General features: G+C 40.7%; 1 protein-coding gene across 1 annotated transcript; it reads left to right on the top strand.

Moving 5' to 3' along the window:
* Positions 1–13,146: 13,146 nt before the first annotated feature.
* LOC145437001 (uncharacterized) lies at positions 13,147–21,363 on the top strand. Its single transcript, XM_080314176.1, has 5 exons — positions 13,147–13,813; positions 13,883–13,945; positions 14,691–14,938; positions 19,085–19,410; positions 20,523–21,363. Exons 1-4 carry the CDS (start codon positions 13,516–13,518, stop codon positions 19,277–19,279), a joined length of 804 nt encoding a protein of 267 aa, XP_080170302.1. The 5' UTR covers positions 13,147–13,515; the 3' UTR covers positions 19,280–19,410; positions 20,523–21,363.
* Positions 21,364–25,156: the final 3,793 nt, after the last annotated feature.

Genomic DNA, 25,156 nt, shown 5'->3' with positions numbered 1-25,156 from the left:
GCGTTAACAAGAAACTGGAACTGCAAATATGCCTTGTTCTCGTGAAATATATCAGTGTAAGTTTATTTTGATTGTAAAGTGCACATGTGAAGCGTGCGTGAAATAATGCGACACATTAACACACGGTCGAAATCTCCTCATTTTATTTCAATACGGTTAACACCAAGTAGGACAGGAGTTCTTAAAGTATAGATCGCGAAGGGTACAATTTTTGGTCGCGACCGTAACCGAGCGATCTTTCAACATGTCTGCAATATAAGCTGAATATCTTTCAACAAAAAATTCTTCGCGCTTTGCGCGATCCCCCGCGGATGATTGGTGCATATGCGAATTCACTGTGTTCGGTTTTTGGGTACTACAGCCTATATGCGAGACAGGAAAAGAATTGGTACGACAATGTGTCAAGGGCTCTAGATCAGTGGTTCCCAACCTTTTTCACCTCGCGGACCGGCAAAATTTCAAAAGTAATTTGGCGGACCACTGAATCTTAAAAAAATTAAATTAACCCAAAATGTAATGCGTGCAGGCGTTTTTCGGCCGGTATGGTACTAGAGCAGGGGTGGCCAACCTTTTTTCTATTCGCGGCTGCATTCTGCTTACTTTTTATCGTCTACGACCGCATTCGAGGACATAGTCTTAGTGAATCAACTGGACGGGAAATACCCATGTTCATTACTGGAGAACTCCGGACTAATCTATCGTCTTACTAAACGCAGACAAATCGGTCATGTTATCAATAGTTAGGTTATGGTTGCACCAAGCGCGAAATTTGTTTCAAATTCACGAACAAATTTGGTCATTTATATTCGTAGTTTCTCATATTGCTATGTATTATTTATCCTTTCTCTGCCAATGTGATCAGAGTTATAATTAGATTTGATGGGGGGAGTGTTTTCGAAATTTGGGGCAAGTTACAAATGATGATGTATCTTCGGGTGAGTCAATTGTTATTGTAATCACTTTGTTGCGTTTTGTTATTTCTAGAACTCCCATCGGGATTGACTGTATAATGAAAAGATATTGGAATCTCCCAAACCTACAAGAAACAAATATCTTCCATGAGGAGAGTACGATTCCATGTTCGTATTTCTATATGGGTTGCATCATTTTCCTCCGCTGTTCGCATCTGTACTGCGGGGATCAGATTACAAAGGGCGCTACGACCATATTAAAATCGAAAAATGAACTCGCATTGAATGTCGCCAAGGGCGAAGAAAATTTCAAGAATTATTTAAATATCTCTAAAATTCGGGAGTCAATTCGTAAATTCAATTTTCATGCTGACTGCCGCCAACACATACTAATTGAATTACGTGTCTACGACCGCAGCTTGGTCACCCCTGTACTAGAGAGTGAAATTCTGAGGGTTTTGTAATTAAATATATTCATGATAGTACTCATGTGATTTTAGGGTAGTGTCTGCTGAGTGCTGAGTAGATGTTTAATTCACATATGCAGATAAACATGGGCTAATTTCGCGTCGAAATCCATGGAATAACCGACCGCGCCAACTCAAATATTTTTCTTCTCTTGGACGTTGTCCAGAGATGAAGCGTTTTAGAATAGGACCAAGCACATTTTCGAACTATCTTCCCAATTTCCACTACTACCAGACGTAGTACGAGTATACTATGAGTATACAATACGGCACACGAGAACACCTGACAAAAGCGATTCCTGTCCAGTGTCAATCCACAGAATTATTGAATCGAAAACGAATGATAGTACGAGTTGGGTGGTTCAGCGAGTCAGCTCGCCAGCTCGTCAAAGGCGGCAGCTTGAACTTCTAGTCAGATCGAATATGTTTCCAGGACTGATCTTATCTCACGAGGTTCTGCATCAGTTTAGGATTTGACGCTTTATTTATTTTACCAATGAACAAGCTTTCAAAATCTTGCATCTTAAAATTTAGGGATAAAATCCTAATGTACCTCACCGGCAGGAAAGTCGTCGCGGACCGGCGGTTGAGAACCACTGCTCTAGATCATGAAAATGAACCGACAATTTTACTTCACAAATTGTGTTGATGCCATGATAAGGTTTGACCGACATTCGTTTCTCTGAAAAGCTCTAACTTTCCCGCGTAAAACTCGAGCAAGGTATGGGAAGGGAAAAAGCGGGGCTGGATCTTTCGCACACCATCTTATTTTTGAATACGCATAATTTACAAAAAAAAAATCCAATTACATTTACAATTGTAGGACAAGTGTATATTGCTATGTGTCGCCTTGCGGAGTTGGATAGACTTTGGGATGACTTTGTCTGGGGTGTGCAACATGCGAGAATATGAGACAGAGGTATTCCGGGGTTTTCCGTTCGCGCGCCGGGACACGTGAAGTGATTAAGTTTTGGGCGACATGCGTGAAGCAAAAAAAAACGGCTGCGATAAAACATTTGCTCAAAATGACTGTCGTTATTTGACTAAATCCTTCGATAATAATATATCCCGTCGTCGAATTGGTCGGCACCAAACAGTCCTGTGCTGGCAACATGAACCCACAGTACTACAAAAGCGACTGGGAAAATATTGCACCACAATTTAAAATCGCGTGTGTCATACATGTCTCATAGAATTGCGTTGCTTACTACTGGCTGTCTGCACCTTCTTTAATTCATACATGCTGCGTGTAAAAACGTAGCATACTAACAGTAAAATTGCATTCGTTTGGATGTCTGAGACTTCCATCGTGAGATGTCAATAAAACTCAAATTTAGTTCATGGTTTACAAAGTTAAGAACCACATGGTGTAACAGTTCAAGGCTCTTAATCTTCCGCCTTTTTCTCTGCGCTCTTGGATATGTGTTTATTTGCAGAATCTGACTGCAAGAGACAAGGCGGACTGGTTGATGCTGGCAAATGTTTCACCATACCTCAGTTCTCATCAAGGAAGGATGTACATTTCCAGCAACACGCTGTTAGGGAATGTGCGAGAACCGGAGCTTCATTGGCGGAAATTCATGATCAATCTTAACAAAACAATGTGTACGATTTTGCTCTCGGGAAAATGCCGGCTGGCCTCATTTACGCCGAGTTACGTCTTAGAATGGAATATAACCCATCGGTATAGTTGCAAGCCTTTATATCGCTAGTGGTTTGCATGCATAAAAACCGACTTTAAGCAATGATACGTATGATAATAAGTAGGGATGGGGTGAACGTGAGATTCACGTTCGCGTTCTGTGTGTGAACCTCAGAAATTTAGAGGTTCACGTTCACAAACGCACCTTGGTAGGTTCTGCACTGTGAACCTCTTTCATATATTACAATTTTAAGTTCATTATAACATGTTTGGTTGAAATTTATTGCATTTCAACTGCGGGCCACTGTATGCATGGCGCTGGCAGCATAAAAAATCCACACTAAACAAGCATGCACCTTGACAATCTAAAAAATTTAACTTGCATTGTTACAAAAGTTAGCTCGAATATAGTGACTCTCTGCTGTGAGCCTGACCCGCAATCCCACAACATCAAGAGCGAAATACACTACGTGTATAGGTAGTCAGCGAATGATGCTTATTCAACCAATAAATGACGTGGATATCGTTGTCTGATGTAAAATTTCTAGCAGGCGTACGGTATCAATCTTGATTACATATGTTTATTGTATCATGAAAACCAAATCCATGCGATTGGCGCGTAGGCTACTGCTGTATAACTTGCTAATGGGGTAATATTGCTCAATATCAAGTATCAATACTCAGACCCCGAATACATTGTGCGGTCTGGCCTAGACCGTTAAGGCGTAAGCTTGAATTCCCTTGCAAGTCCTCGTCGAAATTGTTGGCAAAGCGACGGAAGATATCGATTTTATGGGATTATTAGATCATTTAATTGCTCCAGTTAATGCATTTGGCGACGTTTAAAACGTCAATATGTACTTTAGCATTGTGGCATTATGTGGTTCGAGTCGCCGCTAGGTAGGCTATATATGCTATCACTTCACTGAAATGTAGGGTTTAAATTAGCAATATGCATGAGGTTCACGTTCGCGTTCACACATAAGCTATCAAAAAGGTTTGCGTTCACGCGAATCCGAACCTTTCAGAGGGTTAAACCATCCCTAATAATAAGCCATGCTACAAATTACAATGCTGTAACTGCACGGATCAGTCTATAAATGCGATGGCATCTTCTTCTCATGGCTGCACTGCTGCCAACAATCAAAGTCACATAGCTTTTATTTTTTATTTCAATCGTGATTCTTTCTTCCAAATTCATCAAAGTAAAATAAACCATGTAACCCAACCCCGTGCCAGAGGACTCAAGAAGTGAGTTCACGGAATGTGTTTTGTGTGTCCGCGAACTTACAAATGTACCTATACGAGAATAATTTATGATATTCGTCAAGAGTAACTGTTGTGCACGAGTCATATAATGCAGTGGTGCTCCACCCGAGTCGTGCATTGCAATTACTTGGAATTTCGTTTCCTGTTCCTATTTACAAATAGAAAAGGTGCGTATGAGGAAAATGATTACGAATCACTGTACTAGAGCATTTGTCAGTTTTACTCAACATTTTAACTCGCAGATTTATTTTCCATTGACAAATGTGTTGGGGTAATGTGATTCTGAAAATAAAACGAAAAGACAGGAGCCACTGTTGCATTAGATTATACGTGGTTGGAGTGAATTCTCTTATCGATTTGATCGGACTTGATTGCGTCTCATACAGAATATTTTGGTGATATTCGAATTTATATCATTTGTTTTTTGACAGACTTCCACCATGCTATACAGTTCTGGAACGAAGATGGATAAAAGTCAATTTCACTGGCATCCCGGTTACCCGACTTCTAATCCTCAACATAAATCTGTTTTCTTGGCAGTTCGAAGAAGTGGTTCTAATTTCGGCAAATTCAATTATACACCGTCACACGCTGCTAACGGAGTAGTCTGCGAAAAAGAAATTTGAGTAAACTGCTGATTACACTGGGGATGTCAAGCCTTCCTAATGAACGTATTCACAAACAAAGCTCCAATACAACTTTTAGTAGAGAAATGATGTATAGTTAGTCATCATATCCGGAAGATTGGCTCATCGCCCAAAGCTGCTAATCGCATCGCACAACGCCAGATAAGGTTTCGCGTAACGATTTTCCCGAGTAAGCCCATAGTTTATTAAGCTTTTAATCAAGTTAACTAGCTGTTGTCAATTTGTTACATCACGTGTGCCTGTGAGGTGGAACTGTAAATCAACTGGTTTGTCAGATATGATTCGCCACATCGTAAGCGCTTTGGCATGATTGTCACGTTGTTTCGAAAACAGTCGATTGGCTGCAGAATTTGTATCACATTCGGACGCAGCATTTGTGATTACAGTGTAGTTGGTATAATTACAATATACGATAATCCTGGTCTCGGATCACAAAAGTTCACCCGAAACAGGATCGAGTCCATATTAAAACAGGCAACACTCTGCTGACGAATGTCCTAATATTTTATATTGAAATAAAGAGATCTTAATGAAGCCATTCGTTGATGAATACCCTACTTTCGTTGTTGATATCAGGGGTCACCAACACGCGGTCCTAGATGTAATATTTTGCGGACCTCAATCTGATTTCAGATTTCGGAAGAAGGATTAGTAAAGCCCTTTGAAATACTGAAATTGACTTCAGTTTTAAAATATTGTTGTTTGGTTAAAATAGGCTCTTTACTGTGCTCAACATCGCTATTCCGCACTAGCTGAAAATGCTTGTCGATGGCGAATCAGCTGATAGGAATGGATATATTATTTTGGCGTGCAATGGCCCAGGCACCGTAATGGACCGAGACGCCTGGAAAACGGCCTGGGGCTTCCCACAATTCAAGTATTGCAACATGATAGTCTTCCAGCTAGTACCGTGTCTAGTTAGTCCCGGCATCTATTTATTATTCGCTGAATGGCGTTGTCATAGTGCGCATCTCATAGTTCAAAATAAAAGTGACAATCATGATATTTTTTGTGTTCGTCTTTCATAAATAAAATATCATTTCATTATGATAACAATGGTCATCGCCCATATTAGAGAGCACAGCGTTGTACTGACGTAAAGTTGTCACAACGTGGTTGCTAAACAGTGTGACATACTTTTAATCGGTATGGCATTCATGCGGCCCGCAGCCTCAATAAAATTATAAAAGTGGCCCGCGAGTCATAGAGTTGGCGGCACCTGGTTTGCATTGTTAGTACATTGCACATTGTGACATCATTCGTTTTCACTGCGCCGCGATGGATATTCGTGACGTCTTGCCCCACCATTTGTTACCGATTCGTCCCTCCCCCATGTCATCGGCTATGCACAGATGGTATCCAGCGAACAACGATCTTGTCGAAGACATGATCCTGATTCTTCGAAATAGACTATACGTTGTCGCTCTACGCCAGGAGTCGGAAACCTATGGTTCGCGATCCACATATATGACTCAGTTGATGGTGGCGTATGGCTCTCAGAGAAATGAAAGCTGGCCATGTTGAAGTAGCAGAAGTAGTAGATTTTGACGGATGTAAATGAATTGCATTTTTTCTACAATTTTCGAAGATAAACATAAATTCGTGATGTGGCTGTGGCTGTCGTTAAGGAAATATTGCTCTTCATTCGATAGTTGTTGCCATACAGCAGTATAGTAAGAGCTGATCAGAAAGTTTGCAGTATGTTGCGGAAAGTTGGCTCATACCTGCGGACTGATATAATGCATTAACGCGAGGTGTTTACAAGGGATTTATTTATGAGGCAATTTCGTGACATCAAATATCTTTATAATTTCATTAGAACTGAGATGTCCTATTGCAACAAACGAGCAGTCGGGTAACTGACAGATGTCGTATATAGTGATTTTCATTTCACCAGAAGATACCGTTGACATAATTTATTTGCATGACTCAACATTAGCTTCTCAGAGACCCTTGGAAATAGGTGACAAAGCTGGGTTCGACATAACTTGGATGTATCGAGTCGGATTCGAAGTCGGAGTTGCGATCGATGAACGGGAACCGTCAACACAGCACTGAGCAACACAACTGTAGTCTGTTTTCTCATTAACTCGAATGTGTGCACTGTACAGAAAGATGAATGCTACCTCTAACCAGTGTTGTCGTATTTCTATACTGCTAATGGGATGTATACCGGAATGTCAATGATTTACCAGTAAAATAGAAGTATTATTCACCGACTTCCGTGCAGTAAGTTGAATGTTTTAGTGAGAATTTTTGAATGCAACAATCTGAAAGTCAACGCGCTTTTGAAATATGATGTAACTCTGAGTCACAACTCTGGGGAGATCTCAGGAAAGACCAGGGTTGTAACTAAGTCGCAATACTCCGAGTCACAAGTCAAATTCCCTTTTATTGTTTTGACTCGTGTCAAGACGAGTCATTTTCAATTCACCCCCGAGTCAAGTCCGAGTCCAAGTCATCGAGCAGAGGGTCAAGTCCGAGTCATGGTATTATGATTCGAGTCCGAGTCCAAGTCATTATGTTGACTGCTCAGTTTCCAGTTTGTTTGTTTGTTTTGGGGTATTCATGGTGTTTGTCGACTACTATGTTCATTTACACCAGGCCGATATTTTTCTTATTTTCCATAACTGCCGACTTATAGCACGGCCCACCTCTAGGCTTTTGTAAGACACCGCTGACACGGATGAGATGGCGAGGAGGAGCCTAGGTAAACCTCCAACACTTAGGTATCGAAATTCGGAAGTCGACCTCGGTCGGACTCGAACCCGCACCCATTCGTGTTGTAGCCGCGGATTACACCACTGCGCTATCTCGCCACTCAGTTTCCAGTTAAAGTCTTGGTAAACTCACTTTATATAACTATATTTGGTGATATCGAATCTTTCGCATTTATAATATAAATTTTCCTCACTTTTAGCAGTTTCTGGCCGCATTTTCAAGTACCAGTACCAATCAGATGAAATCCCAGAAGGGTGGTTGCTTCACAATTCATCGAAATTACAATGAAATGTCGGTCTTGGCCGTCTGAGTCTCGAGTCAATGAATTGGTTCGAGTCATGCGCAATTACTCGAGTCCAAGTCGAGTCAATACACAGATTGACTCGAATCGAGTCGAGTCATTTCCATATTTTTAAAAAAATTACTCGATTCAACTCGAGTCATCAGAAAATCGTGACTCGAGTCGGACTCGAGTCGAGTCATGACTCGAGTCATTACAACCTTGGGAAAGACGTCATCAAGGACTAAAATCGTGAAAGCTAATACCCCTTCAATTATCATTGTAGTTCATTTTGGTGCTTCAAGTCCTCAGAATTCATCATAATCGTTGTGCATGTGTTTATAAACGTGTGCACAATACCTCTCGCTGGCTTAGAATGCTGTTCGTTATGTTGATTGGTTAAAGACCGCAATAGTACATGCAAATGAATATCTATTCGCAGCGTCGGTGCCGATTTCAGATTGAACTCGCCTAGTACACTAGCGAAGGACGTGACCAGATATTCATATGTATGTATATTAATATTATAGTATACATGACCCCGTTTCGATCTCAGCACCTTCGCCCAGTCGCCCAGTCTCGTAGCTAGCGCCGCTTTAAAGTCGCTAAAGTCCCCCAGGGGACCAACCGCTAGCTTGCGGACTCAGTACCATCATGTTCCTCTCCAACTAATCGTAGTGTGCTATGCGCCAACCGCCTAGGGGTGGCGTCGTGGGTAGTTAGCCGATGGTTCGTGAGGTCCAGGGTTCGACCCATTACTTATCGATAAAGCTGGCGCTCTACAACTGTGCTTGCAAGTAGTTAGTTATATAGATAGGTATGTTACTTTGAATTTGATACAGCGCTCTGCTCTCTGTAGATTGGGCGTGTTATGAAGATACACTAATCTCATCAAATACGTATGTAGCGTAAACGTGACTTAAAGACGAAATATCTGCTGTTAAAGTTTGATTGACAGGGTAACATGATAGTTGTTTCCAAATTAATTGCGTTATGCGATAAGAGGTTAATCCAGCAACACCAGACACATGGCGATCGCATTCCCAAGCTATATAAGCTCGCTTATTTTTATTTTCTTTCATTGCGCAGCCTGGAACGCATAGCAGAGTTTGAGGTAGAAGTACTGCGTAACTTAGAATCTTCTTTGTCATTCTCATTTTCCCTTGTACGGCTTATCACAGGGTAGCAATGATCCGCATTATAGTTAAGATAAAAATTGAATTCAGCCACAACTCTAACCATTCTGCGACCAGCAATGAAGTGGATTTTGCTTCGCAGTACTAGGTTTTTAGAGTGACACACCATGCGGTAATCCAGCAACTGACCTACAGCAGCAGTAATTGTCTTATACTTGCGTTCAAAGACACTAATCTCGCAGTGAACGCAATTACATATCACTGGATCTGAACTAAGATAACGAAAGCTAACACGTTTCTGATTAATATAAATACAACTTACCAAGGTGGACGAGCAGCATTTGCAAACGACCGTGACAAAAGCGATCCCTGCGTGAAATTTGACATAATACTGACTCCTCAGTCACAGCAATCAGCAACGTGTTGCCAAATATCGGGTGCTAGTTATAATACAAAACACGGATTGGCTATGATCAAAATATATCTTGGTATTCTATTTACAGATATATTTTGTTCTTTACTTATCATATGTGCAGCTACGTGCATAAACGCAGTATAACTCTATTAAACTCTAATTTTCGCTAGTTATCATGCTTTTAAAGATTGCCAGCAAACTTGGTAAATTGAGATCAATGTGAGTGTGGTTACCAAAGATGTCTATATCCATCAACGATAGGCGCCGACTTTTATTTTTGCATGGGGTGGCGGCAGGCGCGTAGCCAGGGGGTGTCGAAACCCCCTCCTTTTAAAACGCAAAACTCAGTCCTTTTAAAATGACCATTCTGACGCTAATATTCAGTTGCAATCAAACAAGTCGTATTATCAGTGTTATGCGGGGCCGCGTCCAATTAGCCAGACTCGTCTGCGCACGCATATTGCATCGCACAATGTAACGCGACGCGATCTCCCGCTGATATGGTTGATAAATTTGGTCATTCATTGCCGCGTGCTCGGCATTCGTCGCTGGACTGAGCAGTAACACGGCGCGACAATTCCGGAACACGAAGGACACACAAGAATTATGATTACAAACGCGCGTGGCCAATCAGTAATTATCCCTTGCCGCCAACACAATTGGTTTTTACTTAGCATTGTGTAGCTCGCATCGCGACAGTTTGTTGCTGATCAAAACATCGATTTTGACTGCATTGCTGCATTTCCTGATTTACGTGCGCAAAGCATAATTGGATTAATATTATGGGCACCAATGTTCCCTCTAAGCTGCGCACGTGCGCAAATGCGCAGTGCTGACACGATCTCTGCGCACAGAAAATCTAAGTTGCGCACAAAAAATCCGAAGTGATGACCTTTTTTTAGTCGTTACGCACTGTTGTCCAAGGGTCTGCGCAGTGAGTTGGTGAGTGTGCGCAGACTCGTCAGAAATTAGAGGGAACATTGATGGGCACTGGAATAAATTCCAACTAGCAGGCACTCACAATAAAACACTGTTCAACTTTGCGCTCCGAGAATATTTACACAAAAATGGTTCAGCACGCTATGCGAAATACATATAGTAGGGATTAATTTTATCGGACTGTACAATCGGCCGGCAAGGTTGCGCTGATAACGAAATTGCAGACATGCCGCAAACCTGCGATAATTACAATTACATGGTACGCTCGTCATACCCAAATACCCGGATTCGGCAATGGCAACAAGCACAATTTTTGAGACGCGGGCATAAGTTTTAGTCAAAAAGTTACATAAACACAAACAATATAACACTCAGAGATTGTTACTGTTTGGCGAAAGTGTTTCTGCGGACGGTAGCAGGCCTGCCTGCGGACACGCCAAATCAAACCAACGACGATAGTGCACATCAGATATAGATTGCCCATTTCGCATAAAAATAATTCTCGCTAATTCGCAGTACACAGCATCGGTAATACGAATTAGTGAATTGGCATTTCAAAAGGAGGGGATTTCTAGTTATAAATGAGAAACTCCCGGGCTACGCACCTGGGGTTTTAATGCCGACAACGCGCTGGGTAATATCAGCCGGGGCCTTCGGCCTATACGTAGGCTCCGTTCAGCAGTAAAATGGTGCGCTTTTAATCAACCACGTGTTATTGCAGTAAGAGCAATATGGGCGCATGGCGCAAACTTACCAATAGAAATACATATCCCAAAGGTTTGAAATTCGAGCCGCGATATGGTTGCGCTCGATAAAGTCCGTCCAGCAATGAAATTTATTGGAACATATAAGGTTCCCGTTCAAACTAGTCGAATAAATTCAGAATTTGCGCGTCGACTCGTGTTGCATCAATATTTGGCAACGTAATTCTACGCTCTGTTCTGCACAATACAAGGATTAGTAGCCTACAGATGATAGCTAACGAGAAAGCGCGCATCTAATCAGTGATTCCTCAACTTGCGTACAGCACAATGGGGTTCAACGTCTGACATTGCGACAATTGTTTGCCTATTATAACGACGATTGAGCTGCATTGTTACATTTTCCGATCAAATTTGGCAAAGCCTTGTTAGACTAATAAATATGCGCACTTTGCGCAGGAATGACTTTCAATTCGCAGGCATGCACAAACACACTGTCCTATTTCGCGCTCCAAGCCTCCAATTAAAGATACTATCACGGAACTACCTCCAGAATTATTTTGTGAACGAATATGGTCGCAAATACAATTTAATTAAGAGAAGGAGAACGTCAATTCGCTCGTCTTGTCGAGAGAGAAGGTGGTGTTTCTCAGCGCATGCGTGTCGAAATCGACGTCGTAAACGAGGGTGCTTCGATTGTCTGATTACTAATCACGGATTATAATTCATTGAGGCGCAAAAGCACTAGTTCGTGTCGTCGACGAAGCTGCGTATTCAATTATTCGCGCTCGTATCCGTTAATGGTAAACAGTTGGCATTTACGTGCTATCACGGACTCGCTAATTGACAGCGCTGATGATTTAAAATCGCAGACGGCGGGCGTTTAATCTAACTGTATGGGGTGGCCGCCACCCCGTAACTCGACGCCTATGCCATCAAACATCGACTGCTCCTATTTCCACCCGCTTTGATAATGAATTGATAGCTGCAGTCAGTAAGTGTTACGACAGAGTGAATAACAAAGTGATTTTTACGACAACCCAACCTGTAACATGTAAAGACGTTCTTTCTGCACTTCAACAAAGTAATATAGTCTATACATATAAGTAATAGTGTGATGGCAGGCTGACTTTACGCATAAATGCGCTGCACTAAATCCGCGATTCTTTGGGATTCTTGGTGAGGGTGCCCTATATTTCCACCAGAAGTTGATAATTGATCTAGTTTGCAATTAGCGTTATTTTATGTTACTATAACATGACCTACCACAGTGCCATATCCAACATCAAATACACTTCAGTCCGACTTTACAGGATACTGGGGACAGTGTGAACCCATGGAAGTTTCAGGTTCGTGTGAACGCGAACCTTTTGGAAAGTTATGTGTGAACGCGAACGTGAACCTATGACGTCACGTGACGTGATATTGCTCTTTCCATTCCAACTCTATATTTCAGTGAAATGTACACAATGCCTGGTGAAGACTCAGGGCACTTTATGCCACAATGCTGAAGTACATGCTGACTTTTAAACGTCACCAAAGTTATCAACTACGGCAATCAAATGATATAATATTCCCATAAAATCACTATCTTCCGTCGCTTTGCCAACAATTTCGACTGGGGACTTGAAAGGAATAAAAGCTTACGCATTAAGTAAGGGTCCAGACCATACCGGACAATGTTTGTTTGTTTGTTTGTTTTTGGGGGTATTCATGGTGTTTGTCAACTACTATGGTCATTTACACAAGGCCGATATTCTTTTTATTTTCCGGAACTGCCGACTTACAGCACGGCCACCTCTAGGCTTTTGTAAGACACCGCCGGCGCGGATGAGGTGGCGAGGAGGAGCCTAGGTAAACCTCCAACACATAGGTATCGGAATCCGGAAGTCGACCTCGGTCGGACTCGAACCCGCACCCAAAGGTGTTGCAGCCGCGGATTATACCACTGCGCTATCTCGTCACTGACCGGACGATGTATTCGTCGGCTGTCTAAGTTGATATTGAGGTAGAGTGTTAAACGGGTTTCGATACTTGCTATGGATCTTACACCATTGACAAGTTATGCAGTAAGCAACACTCCAATCGCAGGGATTTGGTTTTTATGATACAATAGATATATTAAATCAAGATGGATCCCGTACGCATGCTAGATTGTTTACATTAGACAACGATGTATTCTTTGTAGCAATTTCGTTGATTGGTTGAATTCGCATCACTCACTGACTACCTACATGAAGCGTATTTAGCTCTTTATATTGTGTGGTTGAGGGTTAAGTTCACAGTAGAAAGTCTCGAAATATATTCATAATTGGAAAGTTGGATATCATTCCTTAGCTTTATGAAATCACAAAAAGGTCGATGACAAGCATGATCCATCGGCTGACATGTGTTCTATATTACAGAGTTTGTTAATGATGTCAATATTCATCTGGAGATTTTTCCTGGTCGCATCAATTAGCTTGCGCTTAGCTTTGAGCAACCAACAACATTTTGTCTGCAAGACCATCGCAGATGTTTTCGTTGAAAGCGAATCACCTGCTATCAGACCCCATCAAGGACCCCCTGGCAAGATGGGACCACGTGGCTTTCCTGGATTAAGAGGATTGCCGGGCGATGCTGGGCCATCCGCAACAGTCGACTACGATATCATTAATGACGCTATTGATGCGAAGGTTGAAAATTGTAAGATTATATTTATCATTAGATTGTTCCGAATTTATTTAACGAATGACAACCATGATTCAATTCTAGCGCTGGCGAAAACAAAGAATACAATTGATGAAATTACAAGAAATCTGTCAGTTTTGTTGTCAGGTATGACATAAATTTATTAGTCTGATTATAATAAGTAGCATTGACCTAAAATTTCAATTCTAAATTTAAAAAATATTAATCAAACAAGGAATATTTTATATATGAATATGATTAAGTGTGCATTCCATTAGTAATCCATATGTCAAAGATTATGTGCGTCATCATCCCCGGCCCATTAAAGAACGTCTCGGAGTTTTGTTGCATCCAGCTATGTCATCGAATTAGCCTGGCTTTCAAAGGTATGAAATAGGACGAATTTCCAAAAGGAGGACATTTAGGCGTCCTCGGAGGACATTTTGAGACGAACTGTCGCCACACCCAACGCCAGCGGTTTCCAACCTTGGGGGCGTGAAATCATCTGAAGAGGGCCCGAAGAAGCAGCCGACTCTTCGCGATTTACCTCCAATTCACGCATGTTTCTCTATATATAGACCGAATTTCATATTTTTTAATTACCCCATGACCATCATAGCCTTCCATGTAGTCAAACAATCTGTTGGGTTTGCTAGCATCCCGGTTGGATTTTGTGATATGACGATAAGGGGGGCTCGAAAATTTTCACTATCATAAAGGAGGCTTGTTTAAAAAAGGTTTAGAGTCACTGCCCTACGCCATACATTTCACAATTTCAATTCATTACAGCTCCATCGAGGAAAGCTTAAATAACCATACTTAGCAATGTTAGCATACCATCTTCTGTCATCGATGCTCACGAACAACGCCCTTGAATATGCTTGCGTTGCAGAGTCTGACTGCATTAGACAAGGCGGGTTGCCTAATGCTGGCAAATGTTTCACCATATCTCAACAAGTGTCATCGTCAAGGCATACAAATTTCGATCAAGCTGTTGCAGAATGTGCGAGAAGCGGGGCTTTACTGGCAGAAATTCGTGATCAACCTCAACAATCCGCTTTACACGACTTTGCTCTCAGGAAAATGCCACGTGCTCTGGAGTACGCCGAGTTCGTTATTGGAATGGAATACAAGCCATTGGTATAGTCGCATACCGTTATATCTATAAACGACCTTCTGCAACTGGGATTACATGACCAAAACAATGTTTTAAACAAGGGCGACGTTTTGAACATGTTTGTTTTAACTTGATTTTTATTTTAAATGCAGTCCTAGTTTCAACCTTTCAAATATTTCTACAACTTGGTCATGCGGTAAGAATAGTGCTTCTTCGGAACATAAATCAGATAGGGCAAAAAATTATAAAGAGATCATCCTACAATGTTGATGGCGTAACTATACGGCTCAAACATAAAGTTTGGTGATATCACGTGCCGTGGTTGCGCTCATGGCGGCAACCGAAATCAAAGAGCTTTGATTTCATATTACTCGTGACTATAGCTTACAAATATATCAACGTAGAATATTCCCAAATTAGGCCATATGTTTCTTAAACCCTACCACGAACTTGGGAGAGTCCACGGCAGGTGTCCGAGCACAATAGTCAACCGGCTGCTATTAGGGATGGTGTAAACCTTTAAATGGTTCAGGTTCGTATCAACGCCAACGTGAACATCATGACATCACGTGACGTCATATTGTTAATTCCAACCGTACATTTCAGTAAAGTGAGAGCCTATCTATTAGGGATGGTGTGAACGTGAGGTTCACGTTCGCGTTCTATGTGTGAACCTCTGAAATTTAGAGGTTCACGTTCACAAACGAACCTTGGGAGGTTCTGCACTGTGAACCTTTTTCATATATTACAATTTTCACTTCATTATAACATCATTGGTTGAAATGTATTACTTTTCAACTGTGGGCCACTCTATGCACGACGATGGCAGCATACAAAAAATCAACACTAAACGAGCATGCACCTTGACAATCTCAAAAATTTCACTTGCTTTGTTACAAAAGTTTGCTCGAAATATCCAGCTTTCCGTTTGTGAATATATTTAATGACTCTCTGCCGTGAGCTTGACCCGCAATCACACAACATCAAGAGCGAAATACACTACATTTAGTGAGCGAATGAGGCTCATTCAACCAATCAATGAGATTGATATCATTGTCTGATGTAAAAAATCTAACAAGCGTGCGGGGTCATATGTTTACTGTATCATAAAAACCAAATCTGCTCAATATTAACGTAGAAATACTCAGACGCCGAATACATCGTCTAGTCTGGCCGTGACCGCTAACGCGTAAGCTTATATTTGCTTGCAAGGCCGCGTCGAAATTCTTGGCAAAGCAACGGAAGATATTGACTTTATGGGATTATTAAATCATTTGATTGCCCCAGTTGACACATTTAGCGACGTTTAAAACGTCAATATGTACTTCAGCATTGTGGAATTATGTGGCCTGAGTCGTCGCTCCGTATCGTGTACATTAATATAGGCTATCACTTCACTGAAATATAGGGTGGGAACTGCCAATATCCGTCGCGTGACGTCATGAGGTTCACGTTCGCGTTCACACAGAACCTTTCAAAAAGGTTCGCGTTCACACGAACCTGAACCTTTCAGAGGTTCACACCATCCCTACTATCTATAATATTAATGTACACGATACCTATCAACGACTCGGGCCCCATAATGGCACAATGCTGTAGTACATATTGACGTCTTAAACTTCGCCAGATGTATCATCTGGGGCAATCAAATGATATAATAATCCCATAAAATCAATATCTTCCGTCACTTTACCAATAATTTCGACGAGGACTTGCAAGTGAATATAAGCATACGCCTTATCGGTAGGCCAGACCGGACAATGTATTCGGTGTCTGAATATTGCTACGTTGACATTGAGCAGAGTGTAAACCGGATTTCTATACTTGCTACCTATATTACCCCATTGAAGTCAAGATTGACCCCGTACGCAAGATAGATTTTTATACATCAGCCAAACGGTAATAATTTCATTGATTGGTTGAATAAGCATCATTCGCTGACTACATGTCGCGTATTTCGCTCTCGATGTTGTGTGATTGCGGGTCATGCTCACCAGCAGAGAGAAATATTCACAAATGGAAAGCTGGATATTTCGAGCAAACGTTTGTAACAAAACAAGTAAACTTTAGAGATTGTCAAGGTGCATGGTCGTTTAGTGTTGATTTTTTATGCTGCCAGCGCCATGCATAGAGTGGTCCGCAGTTGAAGTTGAAATGCAATAAATTTCATCCAAAGATGTTATAATGAAGTGAAAATTGTAATACATGAAAAAGGTTCACAGTGCAGAACCTACCAAGGTTCGTTTTTGAACGTGAACCTATAAATTTCCGAGGTTCACAGACAGAACGAAAACCTGAACCTCACGTTCACACCATTCCTATAGCTGCTATATCAGACGACGCAGGTCGACGATGCTATTCCCTGATCATACTGATCAATTGATCATATACGAAGTACCGGAACCCGCCAAGTTAGTGAGGCCCGTCACTGCGCCACTAAGGCAAGCGGTTCAAAAGTTTCGGTAATCTGGGGGCCCCTCGAAACAGATACTCAAATCTATTGTGCCGTCCACTGTGTTCTATGTTTCGAACCCCGCTAAAAGGTTCAGTAATTGTAGAATGTTCACTACGAAGAAGACCTTTAAACCTACAAAACCTGATGCACAAGGATGTATTGTCATAAAAATGGCATTCCGGTGAAACAGCCGGTTTCAAAACAGTGCGTTTCAAATTATCCACTTCTTAATAACGTTTCAGTCATAATATCTAATGTCAAATTAGCGAGCTTCATAAGAGTAATATCTAATGCCAAATTAGCGAGCTTCATATGAGTGAGCCATGTCAAATTTTGATTCATTCATTAGGGCTACTGTCTAGAAATAGTTAATGCCGTAATTGCGACACATTCAAACAGCGATTTTAATAATAAAGTAGTTTAGCGTCGGGTTCAGTAAGCGCCTGTTCGTCTTTAGAGTTTGATTCAAGTTTTGCTATGAGTTACAGTGGCACTGCACTCTAAAAATGATGCGATCTCAATCGATCTCTGCGTGACTGCTGGAGCGTGATGCATCTGCGGAAATTTCAATACAATACAGCTCCATTATACGGTAGGGCTCTTCAAAAATGACTTTTTTTCTCAAATCGTACTGGCTACTTGATAAAATTGTTAGGTTACCTAATTTAAGCCTACACACAAAATTTGGTCTAATTCCAGCCAGTAACCGCTTTGCTGCAGGAGAAGAAAGTTTCTATTTGTTATATAAAAATAAATGGTAAAAAATTTGGAAATTTTCTGTTTACCCCATGAAAGTGTTAGGCTGTCTATACAAACGATGCTCACCAAATTTGGTTCATTTCCAACCAGTGGAAGCGGAGTTATTGCTGTCGAAAAATTTGGATTTTGATAAAATAGTATTTACGGTGAGCACAACTATAATAAATGAAGAAAGAATCGGTCACCGTAAATACTATTTTATTCAAATCCAAATTTTTTCGATGGCAATAACCCCGCTTCCACTGGTTGGAAATGAACCAAATTTGGTGAGCATCGTTTGTATAGACAGCCTAACACTTTCATGGGGTAAACAGAAAATTTCCAAATTTTTTACCATTTATTTTTATATAATAAATAGAAACTTTCTTCTCCTGTAGCAAAGCGGTTACTGGCTGGAATTGAACCAAATTTTGTGTGTAGGCTTAAATTAGGTAACTTAACAATTTTATCAAGTAGCCAGTACGATTTGAGAAAAAAAGTCATTTTTGAAGAGCCCTATTATACGGTGGCGTTCTGAAGAAAACGGCTGCGGCCAAAAGTTTTCTTTCGTTTGCCTTCATTTTGAGACCACATCATTTTTAGAGTGCAGTGCCCTTTTAAGATTGGGTTAGGGTTCGGGTTTGGTTGGATTCTGCTGGTGCTTATGTCAGTTTCTCTCAAACGATGTAATCCGTGGATTTATTTGCCGTTGGCACAGGTATTCACGGACTCTGAAAATTACATACTCTATTTACCATTTCTAAAATGGGATAGGCGATATATACAAGTACAATGAACAAAGTGGAATACTCTGAATTATTTCAATATCTTTTCACGTGGCGTAGCCTACTGCTCTTGACTGACTGGAAATTATTCTAGCAGATATTTGATTAGAAGGATTAGATTGGAGTTGATTCTGTATTGGGAAAAATATGCGTGTGATATTCGGAAAGCTATCATCCGTTATTTTTGACAGACGTCTACCGTAATCTACCGATCTGGAACCGAGGTGGATACAAGTGGATTTCACTGGCATCCAACTTACCCGAAATCCACGTCTACACATATAAAAATGTTTTTGGCAGCACGAAGAAGTGGTGCAAATTTCGGCGTGTTCAATTGGGTGCGAACATACGCTGTTCACGGAATAATTTGCGAAAAAGAAATTTGAATATTTCAAAGAGACTGCAGTATAGAGAACGGTTTCCACAATGAAGTTAGCTACACCATTTATACTATCAATGGTGTCACCACATACGCCTGTAATTTATATTTGGGGAACTCGTATCATCTAGATCAGGGGTGGGCAAACTACGGCCCGCGGGCCGCATGCGGCCCGCCACACCGTTCTGTGCGGCCCGCGAGAGTCTGAAAAAACTTTTTAAAAATATTGATAAAATGGGTACTAAAAATCGAATTAATGCAGTGACTTGATTAACTTTTTATTAGTATATTTCACCATGATAATTCTAAGACAGTTACTCTCAAACTGGTGCGCGCGCCCCCCTGGGGACGTGAAAGCAGCTGAAGGGAGGCGCTAAGCTGCGCTTTACAGAAAAAATTTTCGCGCTCCGCGCGATTTACGTCCAGTTCAATGATATTGCTCTGTCTTTAGTCTGAATTACATCTACAAATCTCTCATCCACAGTCGTAACCTTCCATGCCATCAAACTACCCGTTAGGTTTGCTAGCAACCTGGATGCGTTTTGTGATATGACGATAAGGGGGCGCAAGATCTTTCACCACCATAATTGCCTTAAAAAGTTTGGGAACCACTGATCTAAGGAAAATACTTAATATCACAGCGAGTTAGCTGCAACGAGATTGAAATAATTTGGATCACGAGAGGGATTTCAGATTGGCCACTCCATTTTTAATAATTTTAGTGTTGTGCTGATAAAAAAACGATTCGGGCGTGTCTTAGGTAGGTTCGTTGTCTGTATGCGTAGAATTGGGGTATTTATATTTTATCCACACATAGTAGAAGCGTGTTTGATGCTAACATGGATACTGTCAGCATTGTGTGTCCTGGAACTGAACCAAAAGTGGAATTGGTAAATCAATGAGCAGATCGCTTCTCTCAGATTTAAATTTCAATCCTGTTCAAACAATCGGCTCAACCGACTTTGATCTCTATAGTTTTGACAAATTGGTTATTGAGGTCCTACAGCCTATGAGATCTCACCACTATATATGTTTCTGACGCGTGTACGATATCATCAATGCAATGTTTTGTTTGGTTTGTTTTAAATAAGCATAACTGTATTATCTCCATGTCCTCACTATATAATCAAATATCAATATTGCGTTTGGTTTATAATCCCAATTTTATACAGTGCGGCCCGCGAATGGATTCAGATGTTGAATGCGGCCCGCGAGCTCAGAAGTTTGCCCACCCCTGATCTAGATTCTAGTAGTTGATGGCTATAGAAAAATGTAACCATAAGGCTTGTGGATTCCAAGATCACGTACGGAATTTCGTATGATAAATAGTACACATTGCAATTCGTGATAATCCTTCTATATTGGAGTAGACTAAATAAACTACGTGTCTTCTCATTTGAGTGACATTATTACTGATTGTCCGAGTACCACATTAAGAAATGTCGATTTCATCATGACGGGAATAGTTCTTCGTATAGTGATACAATGAGTAACAGTATGTATGAGTAAAACAAAGTCATATTATTATTTCAAATGAGCTGCATGTTTGTTGTACTGTGGCCTCCTGGTTTCGAGAATGTTCAAGAGTGCCGTTTGGATTGATGCTACCGACAGAGTGGAAGTGGGTGTGGACTGTGGATGGATGGATGGATGGATGGATGCGTGTGTCAGTTTTTAAGTGAGTATACCGGAGTTGGCTGTATTTGAGCGTGTGTTGGGATGTTGCAGATAAAGTAGTAGTGTGTAGTCAGTATGGAAGTAGGGAATTTGCCTAGTATTTGCAGCCAAGGTATGTAGGCTATACACCGGTTGGTTATGTCCATGGAAAGATTGGTTGATCATGGAAAATCACTCACGACAGAAAGTACTAGAGTGCCATAGTCTGGAATGACAGCTCCCAGTTAGGAGTTCTTAATTATGTGAATGAAATTGCTGCTGACTTTGATGTTCATGGAGCCGTATGCATGGGCTTTGCCTAAAGCTGTGTATCTTTTGTACGTTGCCTGATTACGTGAAGGTTTGTGTCAATCGCTATTGTCTGCTTTTTTACGTTATGTGAATATAATAAATGTATGGATTTGAAACGTTCAACATTGTTACTTCAAGGAATTATTGGGTCGCAGCAACGGCGATACATGTCAATATAATATAGTATTTATTCTATCTCGGCGTCGACAACACCAGGCTTGATGATAAGTGCTGGAGCTGGAGCTTCTGCGTTTGTTACTTATCATGATTCATTTGTGAATCAACACTAAGATCGCCAATATTATCACGTTTAAGTCACGAACAAAAATGGAACCACTGATTTCAACGGAACTATAAACGGAGCAAATCAGTCTGCATAAAGTAGACAATAAAATAATTCAGGTTCATGATAAATTGTAAGCAATTCTTCCGACCCAGTTTCTATGGATTTTACTGGTAACCGAAATATGTTGTCGTAGCATGAAACGTCAAAAACAGTAATGGTCGATTTGATTGAATTATCAAAATCACAGGATCTAGGAGCTAGGACCCTGATATGACGACATTGGTACGGTCAATGAAAGCAAAATAAATTTTTCATAATTATCGAGTTTGATCGATCACCGTATATCATATATTTATGGTTCGTAGATCCGGATTCACGATCTCTACTCGCAATGCTAAGCCTTTCACCTGTGCTACACCGAGCCGAGCGCGAAACTTGTCACTCGTCACGAGCACGTGGCCAGGTCATATTTTGCGGCCCCCGACTTGATTTGAAATTTTGGAAGAATGCTAAGAAAAGCATTTTGAAATGCTGAAATTGATTACAGTTTCAACATATTGTTGTTATTGGTTCAAAATAGACTATTTTTTCCTGTGCCCAACATCACAATTCCTGACTAACTAAAACGAACGGCTTTGGCGATGGCAAGAGCATTCAATCGATTGATAATCAGCTGATATGGATGGCCATTGGGCATAGGCATACTGCTTTAACTGCGATGGCCCAAACACTGCCAAGACCGATGGGCGCATAAAAGACGGCTTCGGGCTTCGCCATCACCAAGCTTCACGTGGAGATGGTCTTTCAGCTAGTTACGTCTCTCGCAAGCCCCGATATCGATTCCTTAGTCGCCGAGAAGTGTTGCCTGGTATCGTGCACAGCTCGAAGTTCAGAATATAATGAGATTGATGATCATGATTTTTCTTGTATTTGTATTCCTTTAATAAAATATTTTGAGTTAACTATAATGCCCATCGCCTATGTTAGATAGCAAAGCGTTGTACTGGCATAACGTTTTAAAACGTCGTTGCTAAGCTATGTGGCCTATATTCTATATTGATATTGAATTCATGCGGCCCGCGGCCGCTACGAAATCTGAACAGTGGCCCGCGATCCGTGTTGAGTTGGCGACCTCTGCCTTAGACTGATCGCTTCAAAGTCCAAAGTATCTATCGTTTATAGAGATTGGCTGATTATCTTAAACTGCAACGAGAAATTACATCTGTATCGCTCCTTCTACGTCTCGTATACGTTGCAAGAATTGCGACGCATATTTCTCACCTTTGAAGATTATGTGGCTACATGCAGCTTCTAATCACAATTACTAAATGAGATGAGACATCCTATGCAGAAACGCATGGGATATGAATTCATTTGAGTTTTGGGAGTCATAATAATAATTTTATCGCGCAGGAAGGCCATTTATACATCCAGAAACGTACATGATTATGAAAACGAATTGAAATAAAGTTGCTGTCCCCGTTGACAATTTACTGAAACAGCGAAACCCTCAGTATTCCTCGCCGTAGGCCTAACTTTGTTTGTATTTTTCTCTTTATTCTTCTCGAATCATGATCGCATTCAATTTTTGTAAGTTATATTGGGAAAGTACGGTCCTTTCATAATTGCGAATATAGTTTGACTCCTTTCAGTAAAACAAGTGTAATTAATGCGTTATTCTTTCATTTTTAATTGTCTAGTGACACTAAATCGTGCAAAGCGCGCGAAGCAATATTTACGGTGAAATGAATTAGCCTCAAAATAGTTTATATATTTCTCATTAAATAATTACAAACGAATTGGAGGCATGGTCCCTTTTGCCGCCTGGATAATAAATATGGCACAATGAATTAGTTCGTCACTTTCCGTTTCGGAAGCATTTTACCAGGTTCAAAATATTTTTTCTCGCTCGGGTAGCTCTTCACTAAACATAAAGCAAATTTACTTGCGATCTCTTTTACTTTAATCGATGGCGTAGGAATATTTTTTCACTATAGGAAAAATATTGACCTAAATGAGATAAATACTTCCATGGTGCTACTCTCGTTGTGATGGATTCGGCAAAACATTTGTCAGTTTATGAAAAAGTTGGTTCAGAGGCCGTCACCGGCCGAACATAATTGTCTCGCGAACTGCACTTCTGGCCCATCCGAACTAGTTTTAAAACAAGGGGGAGATTGTGGGTAAAGGAGAGATTTCAAATTTCAAATTCGGACATATTGTCAACAAAATAGCAACCAAAAGGAACATGTGTTCGAAAATTACCAGATGACTACTCGACAGTTCATACATGAAGAATTTGGTGTAACCGTTACAATTCTAAAGCAAAATCCCCCCTCCTCTGCGCCTTATATCATATGAGGATGGTCCAAACCCTGACACGCAGGCAGCATTCGGCAAAACAGTCTGGCATAGCGATTCTAGACCAAATCTGAAATTTATCATCCCTATAGTCGATTTATTTCTGCCCGTACCCGCGAACTAATGCTACGTTTGTAGCGTTCCAATCGCTTCCTTATGAGTCATAACTTGAAAAGTATAACACTAGATATTAACAAGTTTATGATTAATTTCTCTTATGGTGTGACCAGTATTGTCCAAATATTGAATCCGTGAAGTGACCGGCTATACATCATATTGGTAAAATTAAAACATATTTATGCACCCTAATAACCTGCAACTTGTATTCATCGAAGTGTAGTCATCGTGATCGACGTGATGGCCACCCTGAAATACACACTTACGTGTATATAGGAGGCTAATGTAAAATGGGTAAACTAAACATGGGAATTCAAACCAGTAAGATTATATGTGGAAGATGTCATTATTATTGTGCAGTTCAAGTTCATTGACGTATTCCTCGGAAGGATACTTAGCCACGGTGACATTCCAAGAAATGAAATTAAGTATGAACTAGCGCGGACTAGAGCTACCCAATCCGCGCCTCTCCGGTCACAAACCATCCACTTCTCGGAGGTTAATGAAATTCACAAGATTAACCACTCCGGATGGGATATTGAATACAGGATTGATGAAAAATGATGCCATTATCGAAAATTTCAAGCCTCAGTATTTGACAGAATACCGTCAACGCGTTTATCGTGCCATCATGGAAGTATGATGTTTCGGCTTCGTTCCGGCCAATGCCGCCTGAAAGTGCATTTTGGATGTACTTATGTTCATTTTCTGATACTCCTGATACTTTTATCATGTTGTAAATACGCCTATCACATACGGACATGGGGTGATTACTTCAGGAATGTAATCGATAGCGATTACGATTATTTCTTAATCACGCGATTACGATGACGATTACAGCAAAATCTGAAAGTAGTCGATTACGATTATGATTACGATTATATTGGAAAAGTAATCACGAGTACATTTATTTTGCTTCTTAGAATTTATCTTTGCCCGAATATGATAGCATTATTAATTACGTGCCCTAAATTTTCGCAGTTACTACCTCTCTCTGCTCTACCGGTAAATCTGACCACATGGTATGTGAGACGACAGAAAATAATAATATATTCATTTATCAATGTTGTACCAGACACTGTCGATCATTTTCTTTCATCTTGTTGTAAATACGCTCACCATAGACATATGGTAAAACAGTATCCTACTGTG

The sequence above is a fragment of the Botryllus schlosseri genome, chromosome 4, assembly GCF_051294905.1.
Source record: "Botryllus schlosseri isolate E-star chromosome 4, Bs_hap1, whole genome shotgun sequence".
In the NCBI taxonomy this organism is placed as follows: Eukaryota; Metazoa; Chordata; class Ascidiacea; order Stolidobranchia; family Styelidae; genus Botryllus; species Botryllus schlosseri.
The sequence above is the reverse complement of the archived record's forward strand: the minus strand, read 5'-3'. Positions and strand labels throughout refer to the sequence as shown.